Genomic DNA, 20827 nt, shown 5'->3' with positions numbered 1-20827 from the left:
GCTCCATCTTGGATGGTAATACAGGAAGACAACAATCAGTCTGAGCAGGTCCAGATCTCCTTGGTACTGCATAGCTACACAAGAGACCATATTTCAAGGGCTTTATGTAAAGGATTAGCCCAAAAGTATCTTTGTTGTTTTGATTGCATGGAAAATAGTGAAGTCTGTATTTACTGTAAATCTACAATATCCCATGATGTTGCACGAGAAGTCAAGCCCACTTGCAGTATTTAGGTCAAGAGGTTTAGAGGGTGTAGGCGATAATTGGACCATGGTGGGAGAAGTGACAATGGGGAGGGGGGGAAAGAGGAGGGCAGGTGGAGAGGAAGTGGAGAAGGGAGAGACAAAGAGAGCAAAGAGGGAAGAGGAGAATGGGGCAGGGGACAGGAAAGGAGAAGAGGTGCACAGATGGGAGGAGGGTAAGTGGCACAAAGCATGTACAGAGGACTGAATTTTTCATGGTGGCTGTGTTGAGGAGCAAGGAGAAGATCTAGACTGGTAGGAGGGAGCCATTTAAGCCATTATAGAGGGGAGTCAAGGAAAATAAGTCAGGAAGAGATGTGACAGGAGTTTTCAATGCATTTTGAAATGAAATATTGAACACACTTGATTTTAATGTATCTCAGATGTTCAATAAATTTGTCTGGTGGTTTACAGCTTTTGCATATATCCTTCTACTTACTGAAGACAAGGATATCATATGCACTACATTCCAGTTAGCGGAAGTACAATGACAAGAGTTTCTGTTCAACCACTGGGTCTCACTACATTTACTCAGATAGTGGCAGGTAAAGGCACACTATAGTTTGCTTACAAAAGGTCTACTTACGAAAGTGGCCAGTGACAGTGAAGCCAAAGAAATATCAAGCATTAGAACCTAAAATCGTAACAAAGGATCTGAAACCCATGTAAACTGAATGCTAATCCACTGTGATATTTCCACTCGAGTGAGGCATTATGCAATTATGGGGTTGTGTGTTAATTTTCCTTTGGTCCCTCAGCCACAATTGCAAAAGTGCTCCACCCTCTAGAGATACCTAATGATATGCCCATTCTGATTGCAAACAAACTTGCTTGTGCAGCTGTATCCTTTAACTCGTGGCTGAAACCATGTACAAATGAATAAGTCAATTAAATACTGGCCACTGTACAGTAACAAAAAACTACCGTTACTACTTAAATTTCATACAATAGAGGCATAGGGTACAAAAGCAAGGGCTGTGCTAAACCTTTATAAAACACTGGTTAGGGCGCAGCTTGAATAGTGTGTTCAATTCTGGGGAATACGCTTTAGGAAGGATGTGAAGGCCTTAGAGAGGGTGCAGAAGAGATTTACTAGACTGGTGCCAGTGATGAGGGACTTCAGTTATGTGGAGAGACTGGAGAAGCTGGGGCTGTTCTCCTTAGAGCAGAGAAGGTTAAGGGGAGATTTGATAGAGGTGTTCAAAATCATGGACGGTTTTGACAGAGTAAATAAGGACAAACTGTTTCCAATGGCAGAAGGGTCAGTAACCAGAGGGCAGAGATTTAAGGTGATCGGCAAAAGAGCCAGAGGTGACATGAGGAAACATTTTTTTTTAACGCAGCAAGTTGTAATGATTTGGAATATACTGCCTGAAAGGGTGTTGGAAGCAGATTCGTTAGTGACTTTCAAAAGGGAATTGGATAAATATTTGAAGGGAAAAAATTGACAGGGCCATGGGGAAAGAACAGGGGAATGAATGGAACTAATTGGATAGCTCTTTCAAAAAGCTAGCACAGGCACAAATGGCCTCCTCCTCCTGTGCTATGATACTATGACCCAGAGGCCGAGGTATTTAGTTTTAATACTCTAGATTGTGGACAATCCCATCTGAAACTCACATTATATTAGAAAATGTTAAATTGCTCTCTGCCCTAGTCCCCAAGATTAAAACTAAAAACCTGGGCCACTAACAAAAATCACACAGAAAAAGGAGTCAATGAAAGGTTATGTAAATCATTCAAAATGCAAAGCAAAATTAAAAGCATGCACAGACATGAAACTGGCAAATGGCCTAATTTTAACACAATGTAGCAATATTTTTTTAAATGCATGGAAAAAAGATTCAGGTAGCCATGTAGCATAATGCATCGGTGTACAAGCATGCTGCATCACTGAGTGGGTTGGCCACAAGATTGTCCCCATGCATCCCAATACAATTTAGTTCCCAATCTCAGCTGGACTACCAAGGAAAAGAACAAAGGGAAAAAACATAATCTGAGAACAATCACGTCACTCCCAATCATCTTCTGGTAGTAGCTATCTGAATGGCAACAGGGATCGAGGCTTGCTAACAGATAACCTGCCTATCATCTTGTCTGAAGAACAATACACAATAGAGTTGCAGCATTCATTACTTTCTATATGTAATTCTTGAACACTTTAGTTATAGGCATTATTTCACTGCAACTCTGGGGTGGTGGCAGGTTCCTTTCCCTAAAAGACAATAATAAACCAGTTGGATTTTACAACAATCCAGCAGCTTTCATGGTCATTTTTCTGGTGCTACTCTACAAATTACCAATTTTTTTTCACAACTTGCTATGGTGGGATTTGAACAACCAGCCTCTGGGATGCTGGTCCATTATCATAACCGCACCACCACACCTTTCCTCTTCGTTTATATCAGTTTGGTTAATAGCTGAGTCAGAAGTTTGTGGGTTCAAGCCTCACTATTACGTAGAACATACAGCACAGAAACAGGTCATTCAGCCCAATAGGTCTGTGCCGGTGTTTAGGCTCCACACGAGCCTCCTCCCTCACTCCCTATTTCATCTAACCCCATCAGCATATCCTTCTATTCCTTTTTCCCTCGTGTTTATCTAGCTTACCCTTAAATGCATCTATTCTAATCACCTCAACTACTCCTTGTGGTACATAACAACGTAACAAAAACAGGAGCAGGAGTAGGCCATACGGCCCCTTGAGCCGGCTCAATAAGATCATGGCTGTTAGTCTACCTGAACTCCACTTTCCCACCCTATCCCCATATTCCTTGATTCCTTTAGTATCCAAAAATCTATCGATCTCAGTCTTGAAGATACTCAACGACTGAGCATCCACAGCCTTCTGGGGTACAGAATTCCAAAGATTCACAACCGTTTGAGTGAAGAAATTTTTCCTCATCTCGGTCCTAAATGGCCGACTCCTTATCTTGAGACTAGGACCCCTAGTTCTAGACTCGCCAGCCAGGGGAAACAGCCTCTCTTCACCTACCCTGTTAAGCCCTCTAAGAATTTTATACATGGTAGCGAGTTCCACATTCTAACCACTCTGGGTAAAGATGTTTCTCCTGAATTCCCTATTAGATTTATTAGTGATTATCTTGTATTTATGGCCCCTAGTTCTGTTCTCCCCCGCAAGTAGAAACATCTTCTCCTCGTCGATCCTATCGAACCCTTTTATAATCCTAAAGACCCCATCAGGTCATCCCTCAGTCTTCTCTTTTCTAGAGAAAAGAGCCCCAGCCTGCTCAGTCTTTCCTGGTAGATATAACTGCTCAGTTTTGGTATCATCCTACTAAATCTTTTTTGCACCTTCTCCAGTGCTTCTATATCCCTTTTATAATACGGAGACCAGAACTCCAGAACTGTTCACGGTACTCCAAGAGTAGTCCAACCCAGATTCTATACAAGTTTAACATAACTTCTCTGCTTTTCAATTCTATTCCTCTAGAATTCAACCCCAGTGCTTGGTTTGCTTTTTTAAAAAAAAAATGGCCTGCGTCACTACTTTGTGATTTGTGTATCTGTACCCCCAGGTCCCTCTGCTCCACTACCCCTTTTAGACTATTATCCAAGCAGAGTGCGACCCCCTATTCTTCCTACCAAAATGTAATACCTCACACTTATCAATATTGAAATTAATTTACCAATTACACGCCTATTCTGCAAGTTTATTATCTTCCTGTATTTTTTCCACAGTCCTCCTCGGTATTAACTATAACCCCCAATTTGGTGTCGTCTGCAAATTTTGAAATTGTACTTCCGATATCAGAGTCCAAATCATTTATGAAAATGGTGAACAGTGGTCCCAGCACTGATCCTTGTGGAACATCACTTCCCACCTTTTGCCAGTCTGAGTAATTACCTTTAACTCCTACTCTGTTTTGTAGCCAGCTTGCTATCCATTCTGCTACTTGTTCCCGGACTCCACGTGCTCTGACCATAGTCACAAGTCTAATATGTGCTACCTTATCGAAGGCCTTTTGAAAATCCAAATACAGTACATCTACTCATTAACCTTGTCTACTCTTTCTGTTACTTCTTCAAAGAATTCAGTAAGGTTGGTCAAGCATGACTTTCCCTTTTGAAATCCGTATTGACTATTCTTTGTTATATTTCTGGTTTCTAAATGTTTTTCTATTACATCTTTGAGCAAGGATTCCATTATCTTTCCTATTATATTTGGATTTTCAAAAGGCCTTCGATAAGGTATCAGTCTTCCAGGATTCCTCTCAATCAAGCATGCTTTCGACACCAAAGACCAAAGAAATGCGTGTATGGATATCGGTGTACATGAAGAAGGTATGGGAATTCTTGAGTCTCCCCCTCTCCTCAGCACAAAATCTCAAACCAGAAGTTTTCCCCTAACGTAATGAGTAAAAACAGTCAGGTGAGCACAAGGAGTAGTAGCCAACATGTGAGAAGCTGATGGGAATGGGATAATTGAAGGTGGGGGGACAGGAAGAAAATAACAAAAATTGGCCAAGCAGGGAGGCTGAAGAGTGAAATGGAATTTCAAATGGAATCTTATGCAATTCATTCCACTCCAGAACTCGAGCTCCTAAGGTAGGCGGAAACTTCAGTGCAGTACTGAGGGACTGTTGCATTGTTGAAGATACCCTCCTCTGGTCAGACATTAAACTGAGGCCATCAGCCTTTTTAGATGAATGATTATTCCATGGTGCTAATCGAAGAGGAGCTGGGGATTTTCCTTGTGTCCTGGTCATCATTCTTCCTTCAATCAACATCACCAAAAACAGATTAATTATTCTGTTGAACTTTCCTGTGCACTAAATGGCTGCCATATTCACTTACATGGAAATTGTGACCATACTTCAAAATAATTTGTTTATGTCATGCATTTTGAAATGTCCTCTTAATGTGATGGGGATTATTTATTACCATTAAATGAAATGCAAACTTTACCAGCTATTGCAATATTAAGATACTACTAAGGATTAAAATTCTTATTCTGAATATTTTCTCTGTGCAACATTTACTGCGTTTTGCTCCAAATACACACCAGGCACACAATCAAAACATAACATTTTTCCAAAGTATTGAGGGCATTAAAGTTAAAAAATAAGTTCTGTTAAGACTATTTTTCAGCTATAATTAAAATTTATTTTGAGATTCTAATATGGTTTTCTCCATGGATATCCTTCACACATTAACAGCAAGGACGTGCATAACATGGTTTGGAAAAAAATTCTTCCAATATTTAAGAACATAAGAAATAGGAGCAGGAGTAGGTCATCCGGCCCCTCGAGCCTGCTCTGCCATTCAACAAGATCATGGCTGATCATCTACCTCAACGCCATTTTCCTGCATTATCCCCATATCCCTTGATGCCTTTAATGTCTAGAAATCTATTGATCTCTGTTATGAATTTATTCAATGACACCGAATATAAACAAATGAAGCCTATGAACCCAAAGATTTTTTTTTTAAAGTAGTAATGACAACCAGATCAACTTTCAATCTCATGTACAACAACTTCTTTGGCCCCAATGCCAAAACGCTAAAAGGTAAGAATATAGATAGAAGAACATGACCAACTACAGCAACTAACAATTCTATAACTGGTCATGGAGCTTTTAGTGCAGCGATTGAGCAAATCCAAAAGTTAACAAGTGAGCTCTGCATCTCCCCCAAAGTATGGATATATAAATGCCAGTATTTACAAGGCTCCAGCTATACATCATAAATACCAATATTGGTATGTGCAGCATTTACATTTGGTTGTAATTTGGTATTTGGAATCTTAAGAACTTTTCAGTCTTAGCTTAAAAGATTAATTAGTCCTCTGATCATAAATCACCTATTTACAAGCAACGATCCAAATGGTTTCTCCTAAATCTGGGTAGGGGTGCCCATTTTATAGAGTTCCTGAAGCTGGCTGAAATGGGGGAAATCTGAAGTATTTTAGTCTATGTAGAATGTTTCTATAAAATATATCTTGTCCCTCTTCTAAAATTGCTGAAAAACACTTTAAAGAGAGGCAAAAGGCAGAACATGACCCTGTATTCAAGTGGCAACTGGATGATAGGCTAATATCTATCCCACTCTTTCACTTCTGGGACTCACATTGACTTGGAGTAGTTCTAGAGGGTATGGGGCCATAGCACACAACTACCCACTATTAAGGACAAATTAGCACTAATGTCACGAAACCAGAAAGGCTGTAAGAACATTAAAAAATTCTATTAGTACAACAGGATTTTTTTGGTTTTTTGGGGGGGGGTTTTTTGAGTATAGGTATTAAGAGTTTTATATAGATTCTGTCCATGCTACACATGACCTAGGAGTACTTGAAACTGACAGTGGATGTCCAAACTCAAAACATATTCCACTCTACTTAATGGCCATCCCTCATCTTGATGAATGCAAACATTCACCAAGAATGTAATAATCAATTTGGTAAAAATTCTTTGAATATTGTTTCCCCAACTCCACACACACTCAATCTGCTTGGTCTCCAAGTTCACCAGGAAACTCCTCAGCTAATACTTTCAACACCAATCTGCAAGCTATGGCCTTTTTATTTCTGGTTGCAAATCAAGGTGCTTTCAAGTCATAAAGGTTCAGTACCAGCTAAATAAATGACAAAATTTGGTATGTACTGAAGTTTTCTGCCTTGGATGTCTCCCATTCAGAAACTAAGACCTAAAAAGATGGGAACGGTAGTATAGTGGTTATGTTACTGGATTAATAATCCGGAGTCATGAGTTCAAATCCCGCCACGTGCCACAGGGGAATTTAAATTCAATTAATTAAATAAAAATCTGGAATAAAAAAAACTAGTATCAGTAACAGTGGCCACACAGCAACTCGACTTGGAAATATATCACCGTTCCTTCATCGTCGTTAGGTCAAAATCCTGGAACTCCCGACCTAACAGCACTGTGGGAGAACCTTCACCAGACAGACTGCAGCGGTTCAAGAAGGTAGCTCATCTTCTCAAGGGCAATTAGGGATGGGCACTAAATGCTGGCCTTGCCAGCGACGCACACATCCCATGAACGAATAAAAAAAAATCCAAGTTTATATCTACAAAACCACTGACTGTGCTGCACGTGACATCACTTTGGGGCTCCTTGATGAAACTGGAGATCTCAATGGGTGGTCTTCATTGAATTGGGAGAAATAATATTAAACGTAAAATATATTCAAAAAACTAGATTGATGGGGAAAGAGAATTATATATACTGATTGAAATACATTCCATTCCAAGATTTTATGCAACTAACATAAAAGGGAATCCAAAAGTCTTCTATGGGCATATAAATAGTAAACGGATAGCAAGAGGAGCAGTGGGTCCAATTAGGTACCAAAAAGGAGACCTACGCATGGAGGCAGTTGGCATGGCTGGGGTACTAAATGAGTACTTTGAATCTGTCTTTACAAAGGAAGAAGATGCTACCAAAGTCAGAGTAAAAGAGGAGGTAGTTGAGATACTGGATGGGCTAAACATTGATAAAGAGGAGGTACTAGAAAGGCTGGCTGTACTTAAAGTAGATGTCACCAGGTCTGAATGGGATGTATCCTAGGTTGCTGAGGGAATTAAGGGTGGAAATTGCAATGGTACTGGCCATAATCTTCCAATCCTCCTTAGATATGGGGATGATGCCGGAGGACTGGAGAATTGCAATGTTATACCCTTGTTCAAAAAAGGGTGTAAAGATAAACCCAGCAACCACAGGCCAGTCAGTTTAACCTCGGTGGTGGGGAAGCTTTTAGAAATGATAATCCGGGACAAAATTAAAAGTCACTTGGACAAGTGTGGATTAACTAAGGAATGCCAGCATGGATTTGTTAACGGCAAATTGTGTTTAACTAACTTGATTGAGTTTTTTGATGAGGAAACAGAGAGGGCTGATGAGTGAAATGCAGTTGATGTGGTGTATATGGACTTTCAAAAGCTTTTTTATAAAGTGCCACATAATAGACTTGTCAGCAAAGTTGAAGCCAATGAAATAAAGGGGCAGTGGCAGCATGGATACGAAATTAGCTTAAGTGACAGGAAACAGAGAGTAGTGTTGAACGGTTGTTTTTCAGACTGGAGGAAGGTATACAGTGGTGTTCCCCAGGGGTCGGTACTCGGACCACTGCTTTTCTTGATAAATATTATGACTTGGACTTGGGTGTACAGGGCACAATTTCAAAATCTGCAGATGACACAAAACTTGAAGTGTAGTGGAAACGAGGAGGATAGTGATAGACTTCAAGAGGACGTAGAAAGACATGTGGCAAATTAAATTTAACGGAGAGAAATGCAAAGTGATACATTTTGGTAGGAAGACGAGGAGAGGCAATATAAACTAAAGGGTACAATTCTTAAAGGGCTGCAGTAACAGAGACCTGGGGGTATATGTTCACAAATCGCTGAAGTTGGCAGGACGAGTTGAGAAAGCAGTTAAAAAAGCATACGGGATCCTGGACTTTATAAATAGGGGCACAGAGTACAAAAGCAAAGAAGTTATAAAACACTGCTTTGGTCACAACTGGAGTAGTGTGTCCAATTCTGGGCACCGCATTTTAGGAAGGATGTGAAGGCCTTAGAGAGGGTGCAGAAAAGATGTATTAGAATGGTTCCAGGGATGAGGGACTTCAGGTTACGTAGTTAGACTGGAAAAGCTGGGGTTGTTCTCCTTAGAGCAGAGACGGTTGAGAGGAGATTTGATAGAGGTGTTCAAAATCATGAGGGGTCCAGACAGAGTAGAGAGAGAGAAACTGTTCCCATTGGCAGAACGGTCGAGAACCAGAGGACACAGATTTAAGGTAATTAGCAAAAGAACCAAAGGCGACATGAAGAAAGATTTTTTTTTACGCAGCGAGCGGTTATGATCTGGAATGCACTGCCTGAAAAGGTGGTGGAGGCTGATTCAATCGTGGCTTTCAAAAGGGAATTGAATAAGTACTTGAAGGAAAAAAATTTGCAGGGCTACAGGGAAAGGGCGGGGAAGTGGCACTAGCTGGATTGCTCTTGCAGAGAACCGGCATGGGCTCGACAGGCCGAATGGCCTCCTTCTGTGCTGTAACCATTCTGATTCTAAGATGCACTGAAAACTTGTGTCAGGCTCTGTCAATGGCAAAATCTATTAAAAAAAATAACATAGATGCAGCAGCAGTGATACCTGCAGGTGGTCCTATAACAGGCACTTACAATGTTAAAAGGCCTGTCATTAATGTTAGTCTGGAAAAGAAACAGGTGATGCTGTAAACTTGGGGGGAGGGGGGGGAAAAGAGGGATTTATTTCTCTATGGCTTTCTTGATCCTGACCACTGGGTGACTGCAGCAAAATGATGAAACTACAATATCTGAATGCAAGATATATTCTTAAGTTACTTGTAAGCTGTAAATTTTAATTGTTTCACCAGATAATTGTAAATTCAGGCCGCTTCTCCTTTACTGGTCTCCTAAGCTCTCTTCCCCCTGTCCATTGAGTACCGTAGCACTATTATATACCAATATCAGTTCCTCCATAACGTTTGTTTCTTAATCACACTACTGAAGGTCGGCCACAGCTGTGATAAAGGATCCTGCTCTCTCCCGCCTATTCTGCTTGGCAGGTCTCCCCTTCCTCTCATTTCTTTGAGTGTACCAACATCCGCCAGTCAATTGATACAGGTAGCTCTGAAATCAGGCCTGTCAATCATCTGGCTCTTTGACATATGGGAATCCCCACCCCACTCTCCCTCCGTTCATCTGATGGCCCGTGCTCCCTCTCATCCCCTCCAAGCAAATCACAATTGGCATGCAAACCCCTGTTGAAATTAAAATCTGAAGTGCAACCCTGCTGATAGGATTCTTGGTCCTGACAGATCGATGTGTAGCCTCCCGCCACCCCATGACAATTCTTGGTCCATCGCAGATGAAATTACAGCCTTCCCCCTCCTGAATTAAAAGGATTCACGGGGCCTCGGTAAATGAAAGGTTGATATTTCCTCTGCTGATTTTGTCAGCACCAGCTGAGAAATGCATAAACTACTCTCCCAACTTACTCTCAGCTCCCCCCCAGCCCGGGATTGTTTTATGTCTTTCCATCTCCCACCCTCTCCCCTTGTTCCCCCTCCCCCTTCTTTACCACCAAATGCCTCCTTCTCCTACCGTGTTTTAATTGTCCTCCTGCCCTCTAAAACTGCATGAACTGAATACTGCACTTGGTCATAAATACCCATATACAACGCTACAAGAGACTGACAAATAATGTATTAAAAATCTTACGTCTGCATACACTACATTTAAATTGGAAAATAGCCGTGTAAACTTAACATACTATAATTATACCCTTCCCCCCAGTGGAGGCATTTAGTGCCATGACTGGTATAATTACAGCATGGAACGTTTAAATAGTCAGTTTCCTTTATAAATATGGACATGGGAATTTCTAACAGAAATATAAAGATTAGAATGTATGATTTTAAATTGAGGACGGAATTTTGTCTCCGTGTGCAATACAGCCAATTACATAGAATGTACAGCACAAAAATAGGCCATTAGGCCCAACTGGTCCATGCCAGTGTTTATGCTCCACACGAGTATCTTCCCACCCTACTTCATCTAACCCTATCAACATATCCTTACATTCCTTTCTCCCTCATGTGTTTTCTAGCAGTCGTTTTACAGTTACTTATTTTTGACTTCTCAGCACTGGGTTCAATTACATTTGAAGATATATTCTCAACTTGAAAATAACAGTTTCCTGAAACCAATGATTTGCATATAAACGGATATTACCCATTGATTACATGAGTCTCACTTTTTCTCTCCATTTCATGTGAACCTCAGAGGCTTATGTTTAAATGCTAGGAGACAAATGAAATATAAAGCATCCCTTTTTCTTTTTTAGAAACATCTGAGAAATAAAAAAAAAATTGCAAATACTGGAAATCCATCAGAATCAGAATCAGGCAGGCTAATATTTCGATACAAAGGTCTATACCTGAAACATGAACCTGTCTTTTTTTTTCAGATGCTCTTGTGAATTTCCAGGATTGAGAGTTTTTTTTTGTTCTTGGGATATGGGTGTTGCTGGCAAGGTTGGCATTTATTGCCCATCCGTGGTTGCCCTTCAGAATGTGGTAGTGGGTCTTCTCCTTGAACCGCTGATTCAGTGTGCATAGGCTATAAAGCACTAAAGGGTGTCCTGAGATTGTGATAGAGTGCTATATAAATGCAAATTCTTCCTTTCTTTCTTTACCAGCATAGCATGAAGTCACCTAACATGTCTAGTTTGAAATATAAATTCCTAGTTAAACAACATTTGTAACTCACGGCCTAAAAGATAAAACCCTGGAAAATAACCTTTTTTAATTGAATTTATTCATGCAGTCCAGAATCCATAAGACTGATTGCCAACTGCGATACAATTTCAAAATTTGTCAATATGCAAATAAAATCATAAAATCTAAATTCACTGATTTAACTTTAATATTAAAAAATATATATATACTTGCAAGTAAGTTAACTCATTTGAAATGTATACACATTTTCAAATATTATTTTATGAATACTTGTCAAATCATTTCATTTTCCAATTTTTGTCAACATTTTTTACATTTTTTGTAAACATAACATTAAAATATCAACCATAAAACATGCTAGGGTCATGAACAGCAACAAACACAGTAAGTTGAAGCCTTAGAACAGATTTTGTATTTCAAGGCTGTGATTACTCTAACTTTCAGGTCATGAAGCAGCAAGTGTATTGAGCATGTCATGTCATTCACAACAGCAAATATGAATACACAGCTATCCAATCTTAATTTATTCACAATCAGACTTTTTTTTTAAATACCATTTTGAATTGTCAGTTAGTAAGTTGTAGGATGAGATTTGTTCATGGTGTAAAAAGTAGGGGTAGTGAGTGCAGCATCACTGGAAGGAGCTCCTACAAATTAAGAGCTCAATCTACTTCACCTGTAGTTTCAACATTTCTGACAATTCACCAGAGAAGAGGAACAAAGAGCTTGACCACAATAGCTAACAAGAGGATCAGATACACATTATATTATAATGATTTAATAGTATCAATTATGACACAGTAATATGGAAACATCTGCTAACATCTTCATAACGGGTCAATATGGCACAAAAATGGAAAAATGTAAATCTGTCGCACAACCTTCAATGCCTTTCTCTCTGATGAATTGCTCTGAACAAGACGTATGACAGTTATTTCAGAATTGAAGATTTCCACAGTAATTAATATAAATTTAAGTGATGATCTTAAAAATAATTCTAGACTCAGATACGACATTCTACCAGTGAAAATAGTTTTCTTCATTATGTCATCAGCTGTGATTATAAAGAATGAGCTCTGATATGAAGTAATGTGAAAGACTCTGTGGTGGAAGGATGCTGAAAAGGAGACCAGTTTTCCCCATCACCACCAAAAGTATCATAAGCTGCACCCTTTCAGGCTGGTTTTTATTATTTCTTTAAAAAGATTGTTAAATGAATAAAAAGTTGAATTACAATCGTCTGCAGTGTGTTCTTTACTTCACATGAAGAGCAAATACAAAGAACATTTTTTTTTAAAAAGTCCATCTTCAGTTTTCACTGATGATACTAACTGAAGAAATTACTGAAAATTGGAAAGCTGCTTTTTGCTATTAGAATTCAAATCTAAACACGTAGAAAGATTACAAATACAATGAAGCTGTACTTCCATAAAACCTGTCTTGGAACGTTAGAAAAATTAAAAGTAAAAATCTAAAAGCTTCATAAAAATTGGTCCAGAGAAATGTAATCTTATTACAGCATCTGAAGAACAAAGATTTACATTTAAAGCTTTACTATAGAGGTAACGTTCAGTATTATGCCACAATGGACAGTGACCAATGACTGAATTAACTAATTATTGTGTGGAAGGTTTGTCGATAATCTTCAACCTTCTACAGAAGAAATGTTATTTTAATATGCATCAACAGCTTGAAATATTGCTAATATTCGTGAATTAATTGAGCAACCCCCTAAAAATTCAGATGATGGTCAAGTCCAAAGTATTGCTAACCACAGCAAAACTATTTTCCAGTGACTCAGTACACAACTCAGTGTAAATACAAAATGAGGCAGCATTATATTAGTCCTAGTCTCTAATAAAAGCTTTCTTCTGGCTGGCCTTTATAATATCATCTGGAGATGGTGTACTGAAGTCAAATGGTTTTATTTCAAACAAAGAGCTCTGATCTTCTCCCATTGTTTCTGGAACTTGTCTGCTATATAAAAATGTTTTGTGAATATTAAGCAATGTTTTTTTATTTTTCTTTATAGGGTTCTGAAAGCACAGGGCAAGAGCAAACCAAGATGGTTTAGCACAACAATGTTTTGTCCAAGAAGTGGTCCTTGTTCGCTTTGAAAGCTTGTGATTACTAATACACATGTTCCCATTAAATGCTTTGTAATTCACTGGTTTTGTATTTTGGAGAATAGGTTTTTTAACAAGTGTACTTGAAAGATCAATCTCTGGTTCTGAGGTCTTTTTTTTTGTGAACATATTCAAATCAGTAGACTGCTGCCCTGCGGTTTTTCCTGAAGAATGCTGAATTTCACATGTGCCAAAATGAACGTCCTTTGCTTTTGAATTTTCAGGCATTTGCTGAATATTTTCTGTGATCAAATCAAACAGTGACATATTTCCCAGTTCAGAAGTGTTCATTGGTTTGGATGTTATTAAAGACATTGACCCCGTAAATGTATCTGCCATTGTTTTAGTCTGACATTCACTGGCTAACTGTGCCAATGATAAAGACCCTAATGGTAACATTACACCGTCCGTTGAGGTTACTGACTGGCCCCAGAGAGGAATTGAGGGAGAATCAGAGCGGCTTGGACTATTTTTTTGATGTTCCTCGATAAGATCAGCTAAAGACGGACTTCCATATTGATGAAAGGACAAACTATTATTCTCGCCTACTATGTCTATCGGACTGCTTTGTGCAACTGTAACCGAAGTATCATTAAGTCCATTACTTTTCTGCTGGTGTTGGTTCAGCTGATCAACTAGATTCAGAGCCCCAAGTGACAATGCTAGGTACTCAGGATTTTGTGATGGCAGAGTTAAGGGGCTAAATTGACTGTGATTGGTGTCTAATGTTGTAAAAGGCAGTTTTGAGAGGGAAGTGGGGGAGGGTTGCAAGATTCCTTCAGTCTTATTTTGTGTCAAAAATGACAACTTTGATTTGTCTGCTGCAAGCCCGACAGACTGTTCAAAACCCATCACGGTGGGCAATTCTGATAAATCACCAAGAGGTAGAAAAGTTGGATTCAAATCTTGGTGGTCACTGTCTTCACAGTCTTTAATCAGATCTGCAAGATTTATCCCTCCTCGTGAACTTACTGTAACCTGGTCAGCCGACGGGCCATTTAATGCCTTCATATTTGTCTGCACCACATTTGGGGTTTCTTTGATCATTTCCAACAACGAAATGCTTTGTGCTGAGGTTTCCTCTCCCTCATTTACACTTTCAGTATTAATAGATTCACTTGCTGCCATGGGAGCAGACACACAACTTAGCTCAGACTTGGTCGATAACAGAATACTCAAATCAAAAGTTGAAGAATCATTAGTGTCATCTAATAAAGATACTGGTAAACATGAATCGGTCTGTTTAGAAGCTACTAATTTTGATGAATAAAATATGTCTTCTTACCTTACGATAGCCAGAAATGGTCAGAAGATGGACAAGGAACCAAATAGGAATTCAGAAGTCCAATGGCAATTCCCAATTTTGTCAGATTGGAAGAAGATAGGGCCACAAAAAAAGTGAAAGGAAAAAGGCATTTGTTATTAAAAGAATCTTTTAAAGGAACAATCTTCTCAAAACTAAATTCAGAATATTCTAGTTTTTACATGTAACAGCATAGTTAAAGAAACTGGAACACCTTTACAGGACTTAAAATGGAAGTATTCACTTCACCCTGATGAAAAATCATCTCATCATGCTTAAAGATATAAATTTACATTTCTTTTTGGTCAGCAGGATGTCTGACACTCAGAAACCTAAAACCATCTTTAAGTCTCCAAACTAAACTACTGAGAAATCCACATAAATAGAATTTCAGTTGCCTGATATGCTGTAAACACTCTCTCCCAATAAGAACACACCCAACTGAGCCCAGCGATACCAGGTAGACTGGAAGAGGCTACCTTAGAAACCTCTTAAGTGGACACAGGAGTACTACTGAAGTTTAACCAGTTAAAAGCCCACAGCTTTTACAATACTGTAGTATTACTACAATACTAGTAAACCTCTTTCTGCTTGTCCATGTAGGACCACTCCACCCATTGGCTTGCAAGGTTATTTGGACCAAAGTTGTAAGAATCCTAGCCCCCGTGATGGATCTACCTTTTCAGGTCGCATTAATGGATTATCCATACTGCACATCCTGGTTGGTTCAAATATCAGATTACCGAGTTAGACTCGGGAGGATCTAATCTCCCATCATAGAGCCAACTCAATGCAAAAGGGACCCTGCTTACCGTCCCCTCATCCCCCACGCCCCCTGACAATAATCACTAGTTGGTCATTAGTTAACCGGAAAGCACAGGTGTGAGCCCTTACTAATGTAGAGCAAAAATCAGGAACAATTTCTGAGCAATGTGGTGTGTGCACAACTTAACATAAATATGTATGCACACAGCCACCATCCTCCTGACCATAGAATGGACAAACACCACACCCCAAACAGTGGTACCACCAACTGGAGATGTAAAGCCTCAGCAAAAACACTCTGCAATTAAGATGGGTACCAAAGAGTGGATATATGAGCATGTCTTTATATACTCAGTGTCCAATAATGGCTTCTAACAACTGTTGAACAAACATCACAGTTCCTCAGCAGACATCTGACTTCAGCAAAGTTAAAAAGGCAAATACATAGCCAGCCACTATGATGCTCCGGATGACCAAGTTGAATACCAGATACGAGATTACTCATCACCAACTGTTTAATCCAGGTCCTCATGCCAGTGGCAATGAAGAGGTGTTTGCCACAAGCATGACTTCCTCTGCCCCTAAGCGCCAGGTTTCTGAAGGCCAGAACCCTTCCCCCCTACAACAATTTTCACTTGAAAATTATTAACAGCCATCCAGTATAATTAATTATATATATATATATATATATATATATATATATGTGGATATTAAATGGTTGCTAATGACATGCATGGCAGAACTAGCTGTTCTACAAGAGAAAAGTTTTAAAGGAAAACCACAACAATTTGAAAAATACATGGCTGCATTCAATTTTAACCAAAAAGCTCACCATAGAGGAGCAAATTACAGAAAGATGCAAGAACTTCAGAGTAGTGATAATGGGGGACTTCAATTATTCCAATACAGAATGGGGCAGTAACAATGTAAAGGGCAAAGAGGGGGAGGAATTTCTGAAATGTGTTCGAGAACTTTCTGGCACAGTGTGTTTCCAGCCCAACCAGGAAAGAAACAGTGCTGGATTTAGTTCTGGGGAATGAAATGGGGCAAGTGGAGTATGTTTCAGTGGGGGAGCATTTGGGGAACAGTGATCATAATATTAGGTTTAGAATATTTATGGAAAAGGACAAGGAACAATCAAATGTGAAAATACATAATTGGAGAACGGCAAATTTCAGTGAGTTAAAAAGGGATCTTGCCCCGGTGGATTGGAATCAAAAATTGGTAGGCAACACAAGGAGGAGTTGGTTCGGGGTGGACACATCCCTAGGAGGGGGAAAGGAAGGGCATCCAAAGCTAGAGCTCCCTGAATGTCTAAAGATATGGAGATTAAAATGAAACAAAAAAAGGAGGCTTATGATGAATATAAGGTTCATAATACAGTAAAGAACCATGCTGAATACAGAAAGTTCAGAGGAAATTTAAAAAAGGGAAGAAGAGGGGCAAAGAGAGAGTATGAGAATAGATTAGCAGCTAACATAAAAGGGAACCCAAAAGTCTTTTATAAACATATAAATAGTAGAAGGGTAGTCAAAGGAAGCGTGGGAGTGATTAGGAACAAAAAAGATCTGGAGACAGGGGGCATGGCTGAGGCACTAAATGAATACTTCGCATCTGTCTTCACTAGAGAAGAGGATGCTGCCATTGTAGCAATAAAGGAAGAGGTAGTAGCGATATTGACTAGGATAAAAGCAGATAACGAGGAGGCACTTAAAAGATTGGCAGTACTCAAAGTAGAAAAGTCACCCAGTCCAGATGGGATGCATCCTAGGTTACTAAGGGAAACGGAGGAGGCTCTGCTCACAATCTTCCAATCCTCCTTAAATATGGGGGTGGTGCCAGAGGACTGGAGGATTGCAAATGTTACATCCCTGTTCAAAAAAGGGGAGAGGGATAAACCCGCCAATTACAGGCCAGTCAGCCTAACGTCGGTTGTGGGGATATTTTAAGACACAATAATCCAGGACAAAATTAATTGGCACTTGGAAAAGTATGGGCTAATAAATAAAAATCGTGTTGAAGTTATACCCTCTAACATATTTGAACTTTTTTTTTTATTCGTTCACAGGATGTGGGTGTCACTGGCGAGGCCAGCATTTATTGCCCATCCCTAATTGCCCTCGAGAAGGTGGTGGTGAGCCGCCTTCTTGAACCGCTGCAGTCCGTGTGGTGACGGTTCTCCCACAGTGCTGTTAGGAAGGGAGTTCCAGGATTTTGACCCAGCGACAATGAAGGAACGGCGATATATTTCCAAGTCGGGATGGTGTGTGACTTGGAGGGGAACGTGCAGGTGATGTTGTTCCCGTGTGCCTGCTGCTCTTGTCCTTCTAGGTGGTAGAGGTCGCGGGTTTGGGAGGTGCTGTCGAAGAAGCCTTGGCGAGTTGCTGCAGTGCATCCTGTGGATGGTACACACTGCAGCCACAGTGCGCCGGTGGTGAAGGGAGTGAATGTTTAGGGTGGTGGATGGGGTGCCAATCAAGCGGGCTGCTTTATCTTGGATGGTGTCGAGCTTCTTGAGTGTTGTTGGAGCTGCACTCATCCAAGCAAGTGGAGAGTATTCCATCACACTCCTGACTTGTGCCTTGTAGATGGTGGAAAGGCTTTGGGGAGTCAGGAGGTGAGTCACTCGCCGCAGAATACCCAGCCTCTGACCTGCTCTTGTAGCCACAGTATTTATATGGCTGGTCCAGTTAAGTTTCTGGTCAATGGTGACCCCCAGGATGTTGATGGTGGGGGATTCTGCGATGGTAATGCCGTTGAATGTCAGGGGGAGGTGGTTAGACTCTCTCTGGTTGGAGATGGTCATTGCTTGGCACTTATCTGGCGCGAATGTTACTTGACACTTATGAGCCCAAGCCTGGATGTTGTCCTGGTCTTGCTGCATGCGGGCTCGGACTGCTTCATTATTTGAGGGGTTGCGAATGGAACTGAACACTGTGCAGTCATCAGCGAACATCCCCATTTCTGACCTTATGATGGAGGGAAGGTCATTGATGAAGCAGCTGAAGATGGTTGGGCCTAGGACACTGCCCTGAGGAACTCCTGCAGCAATGTCCTGGGACTGAGATGATTGGCCTCCAACAACCACTACCATCTTCCTTTGTGCTAGGTATGACTCCAGCCACAGGAGAGTTTTCCCCCTGATTCCTATTGACTTCAATTTTACGAGGGCTCCTTGGTGCCACACTCGGTCAAATGCTGCCTTGATGTCAAGGGCAGTCACTCTCGCCTCACCTCTGGAATTCAGCTCTTTTGTCCATGTTTGGACCAACGCTGTAATAAGGTCTGGAGCCGAGTGGTCCTGGCGGAACCCAAACTGAGCATCGGTGAGCAGGTTATTGGTGAGTAAGTGCAGCTTGATAGCACTGTCGATGACACCTTCCATCACTTTGCTGATGATTGAGAGTTGACAGATGGGGCGGTAATTGGCCGGATTGGATTTGTCCTGCTTTTTGTGGACAGGACATACCTGGGCAATTTTCCACATTGTCGGGTAGATGCCAGTGTTGTAGCTGTACTGGAACAGCTTGGCTAGAGGCGCAGCTAGTTCTGGAGCACAAGTCTTCAGCACTACAGCTGGGATGTTGTCAGCGCCCATAGCCTTTGCTGTATCCAGTGCACTCAGCCATTTCTTGATATCACGTGGAGTGAATCGAATTGGCTGAAGACTGGCTTCCGTGATGGTGGGGATATCGGGAGGAGGCTGAGATGGATCATCAACTCGGCACTTCTGGCTGAAGACGGTTGCAAACGCTTCAGCCTTGTCTTTTGCACTCACGTGCTGGACTCCGCCATCATTGAGGATGGGGATGTTTGCAGAGCCTCCTCCTCCCGTTAGTTGTTTAATTGTCCACCACCATTCACGACTGGATGTGGCAGGACTGCAGAGCTTTGATCTGATCCGTTGGTTGTGGAATCGCTTAGCTCTGTCTATAGCATGTTGCTTCCGCTGTTTAGCATGCATGTAGTCCTGAGTTGTAACTTCACCAGGTTGGCACCTCATTTTTAGGTACGCCTGGTGCTGCTCCTGGCATGCTCTTCTACACTCCTCATTGAACCAGGGTTGATCCCCTGGCTTGTTGGTAATGGTAGAGTGAGGAATATGCCGGGCCATGAGGTTACAGATTGTGCTGGAATACAATTCTGCTGCTGCTGATGGCCCACAGCGCCTCATGGATGCCCAGTTTTGAGCTGCTAGATCTGTTCTGAATCTATCCCATTTAGCATGGTGGTAGTGCCACACAACACGTTGGATGATGTCCTCAGTGCAAAGACGGGACTTCATCTCCACGAGGACTGTGCGGTGGTCACTCCTACCAATGCTGTCATGGACAGATGCATTTGCGACAGGTAGATTGGTGAGGACGAGGTCAAGTAAGTTTTTCCCTCGTGTTGGTTCGCTCACCACCTGCCGCAGGCCCAGTCTAGCAGTATGTCCTTCAGGACTCGGCCAGCTCGGTCAGTAGTGGTGCTACCGAGCCACTCTTGGTGATGGACATTGAAGTCCCCCACCCAGAGTGCATTTTGTGCCCTTGCTACCCTCAGTGCTTCCTCCAAGTGGTGCTCAACATGGAGGACTGATTCATCAGCTGAGGGAGGACGGTAGGTGGTATTCAGCAGGAGGTTTCCTTGCCCATGTTTGACCTGATGCCATGAGATTTCATGGGGTCCAGAGTCAATGTTGAGGACTCCCAGGGCTACTCCCTCTTGACTGTATATCACTGTTCCGCCACCTCTGGTGGGTCTGTCCTGCCGGTGGGCCAGGACATACCCAGGGATGGTGATGGAAGAGTCTGGGACTTTGGCTGAAAGGGATGATTCTGTGAGTATGGCTATGTCAGGCTGTTGCTTGACTAGTCTGTGGGACAGCTCTCCCAATTTTAGCACAAATCCCCAGATGTTAGTAAGGAGGACCTTGCAGGGTCGACTGGGCTTGGTGTTTTGCCGTTGTTGTGTCCGGTGCCTAGTGGTCCGATGCCAGGTGGTTCGTCCGGTTTTATTCTTTGATGAAGTAACGGAAAGGGTTGGTGAGGGTAGTGTGGTTGATGTTGTGTATATGGACTTTCAAAAGGCATATGATAAAGCACTGCATAATAGACTTGTAAACAAAATTAAAGCCCATGGGATTAAAGGGACAGTG

The 20827-nt window shown here is 41.2% G+C and overlaps 1 protein-coding gene across 4 annotated transcripts in view; it reads right to left on the bottom strand.

Moving 5' to 3' along the window:
* Positions 1–20827, bottom strand: part of hbs1l (HBS1-like translational GTPase) — a 178321-nt gene that overhangs the window by 115974 nt on the left and 41520 nt on the right. For 2 of the 4 annotated variants that reach the window (XM_067984847.1, XM_067984849.1), the window contains exon 5: positions 12733–14899. The exons of the other annotated variants lie outside the window; for them this stretch is intronic. In XM_067984847.1, the coding sequence (XP_067840948.1) occupies positions 13341–14899 (1559 nt within the window). In that variant the 3' untranslated portion in view covers positions 12733–13340. Of the gene's footprint in view, positions 1–12732; positions 14900–20827 lie in introns of those variants that run through there. 4 annotated transcript variants of the gene reach the window in all.

The sequence above is a fragment of the Heptranchias perlo genome, chromosome 5 (genome assembly GCF_035084215.1).
Source record: "Heptranchias perlo isolate sHepPer1 chromosome 5, sHepPer1.hap1, whole genome shotgun sequence".
Lineage (NCBI taxonomy): Eukaryota > Metazoa > Chordata > Chondrichthyes > Hexanchiformes > Hexanchidae > Heptranchias > Heptranchias perlo.
This window is presented reverse-complemented; position numbering and strand designations above follow the sequence as displayed.